Consider the following 2,017-nt stretch of genomic DNA (forward strand, 5'->3'; position numbering starts at 1 on the left):
AGATAGGCCTAAATAAAATGTTTTTAATTGTGTACCAGTTTAACGTTGAATATTATTTATGATTTTCATTCAACAGATATTTTATCTGCATAATAATGAACTAAATTAAATGATTTTGTTTGTCTCTTACAAATTATACAGTTGATTCACAAAATTTATCTGTAACAGACTTTTTAAAAACCAACCTTGTTTCTTGTATTCATTATTAAACTAAAAGATTTCAAATTACTCTCTATACCTGTGTTGCTCTGTCCATCATATGCCGGACATAGTAACTGTGATAATAGCAGTCACGTGGCCACTGTCCAGCTAGGTAGATAGTGTCTAGTGAGGCAGTCCGCCGGATGTAGGGAGAAGCACTGATGGATTTGATGTTCAGAGTATTGGATTTTTCTGTTGAATAAAACCAGTAAAACACACAACTTTAAAATCTGTTTACTGTTATCCCTTTAAAAAAGGCTTTTTTCACATCAATGTTCAGTTCTTTTTTCAATGTGTATATCCGATTATAACCTCAAATAAAGAACAAAAATACAAAATAAATTCTGGATTTTTTTGCATTTGATTCTAATCAGAACAACGAATAGAAATTTCATGACACAGAATGTCCAAATAATTTAAATAAACTAATGTGAGGCAAGTATCAATTTCATACCTCTTCAATTTATTTAATTCAGACATAATGAAGAAAAATCAAAAGTTAACCCTAAAATCACTGATGAAATTTCCATATTTTCCCAAATTATTTATGCACCAAATTTCTTCTGTGGTATATGGTCACTAATACATGCACACACCCACAAAATTAAAATTTTACTGATATTGCAGTTAATCTCACTAGCTACTGCTGGGGTCACCTGTGTATTTTACATTGAAAATAAATTATTTCACCTAATTTTCTGGTAATTTCTATTACAATTAGTGTTGTAACAGGTAAAAAAAATGAAACTACTTACTATAGTGCAATATTAGCATTACCAGCTTTCAAAAGCGAAGAACTGGGACTTTGTTGTTTTTTTACATGTGGAATGACACTAACAGTTCTCAAATAGTTTTTAACTTACAATAACACACTTCACCATTGAAAGACCTTTGATTTAGACATAGAACCCTTCTCAGGTAAATTTGTTAAAAGACACATCACATTTTAGTGGTTTCTTACCCTAACAAATCGGTACATATTCCGACTAACTTTTTTAATCAATAGATCTTTAAACATATATAGACTCTTTGCATTCTCTGATACATTAACCAACAGACATGCAGACACATCATAGTCAAGAAAGAAGGTCTAAGATGTCAGTGCACATTCTGAATCATCTTAATTCACTTCTAGACACTAGTCAAGTGAATCTTAAAACACTTTAACAGCCTTTTTCACAATTTCATAATTCATTCTAATACCATTATTTGTAACATTTTATTCATCATCAGAAACATTAATTAATAAACTCCTGAAATAACAGTTTTACTTTTATTAGATCCATAATCGTAAATATAAGTATTATTTTGAATTATTATATGTAAATAGTATCTTGCAAGATACAGAGTAAGAAATTTACTTGATTAAATAAGTCCATAATCAGTTTTATCAAGTTAACTGAATACTTTTGATATCAAACTATTATCTCAAATCTGAATGCATACTTTGTGTTATTAAAGGGCTGAGAATATGGATATAGCTGACCATAATCATTCTCCGTTCATATACTCAGCTGGAACCAAATGATATTACATACAAAGCAACTACTAAGCAGATTAGACAATTAACTGTCATTACATGCAGTTGGAAGAAATTTAAAGGATTATATAGGTATTTATGTGAATATACCTTATTTGTAAATCAGTGTAAAACAGTTTTCATCGACATATTAGATTGTTATTTATATCTATCTTTAAACACCATTATCATTATAATTATTTTCATTACAGATCTGTTCTGTCTTGGTCAGTATTTGGTCGTGTTGTGCTTGACCTGGGAGGGTCAGGTACTATTTAGACCTGTTCCTCCTTCAGT

The 2,017-nt window shown here is 29.8% G+C and overlaps 1 protein-coding gene across 1 annotated transcript in view; it reads right to left on the reverse strand.

Moving 5' to 3' along the window:
* Positions 1 to 2,017, reverse strand: part of LOC106461519 (protein FAM117B-like) — a 99,788-nt gene that overhangs the window by 18,042 nt on the left and 79,729 nt on the right. Inside the window, exon 2 of the mRNA XM_022388504.1 lies at positions 239 to 393. Within this exon, the coding sequence (XP_022244212.1) occupies positions 239 to 393 (155 nt within the window). The remainder of the gene's footprint in view (positions 1 to 238; positions 394 to 2,017) is intronic.

Source organism: Limulus polyphemus, unplaced genomic scaffold (genome assembly GCF_000517525.1).
Source record: "Limulus polyphemus unplaced genomic scaffold, Limulus_polyphemus-2.1.2 Scaffold977, whole genome shotgun sequence".
Lineage (NCBI taxonomy): Eukaryota > Metazoa > Arthropoda > Merostomata > Xiphosura > Limulidae > Limulus > Limulus polyphemus.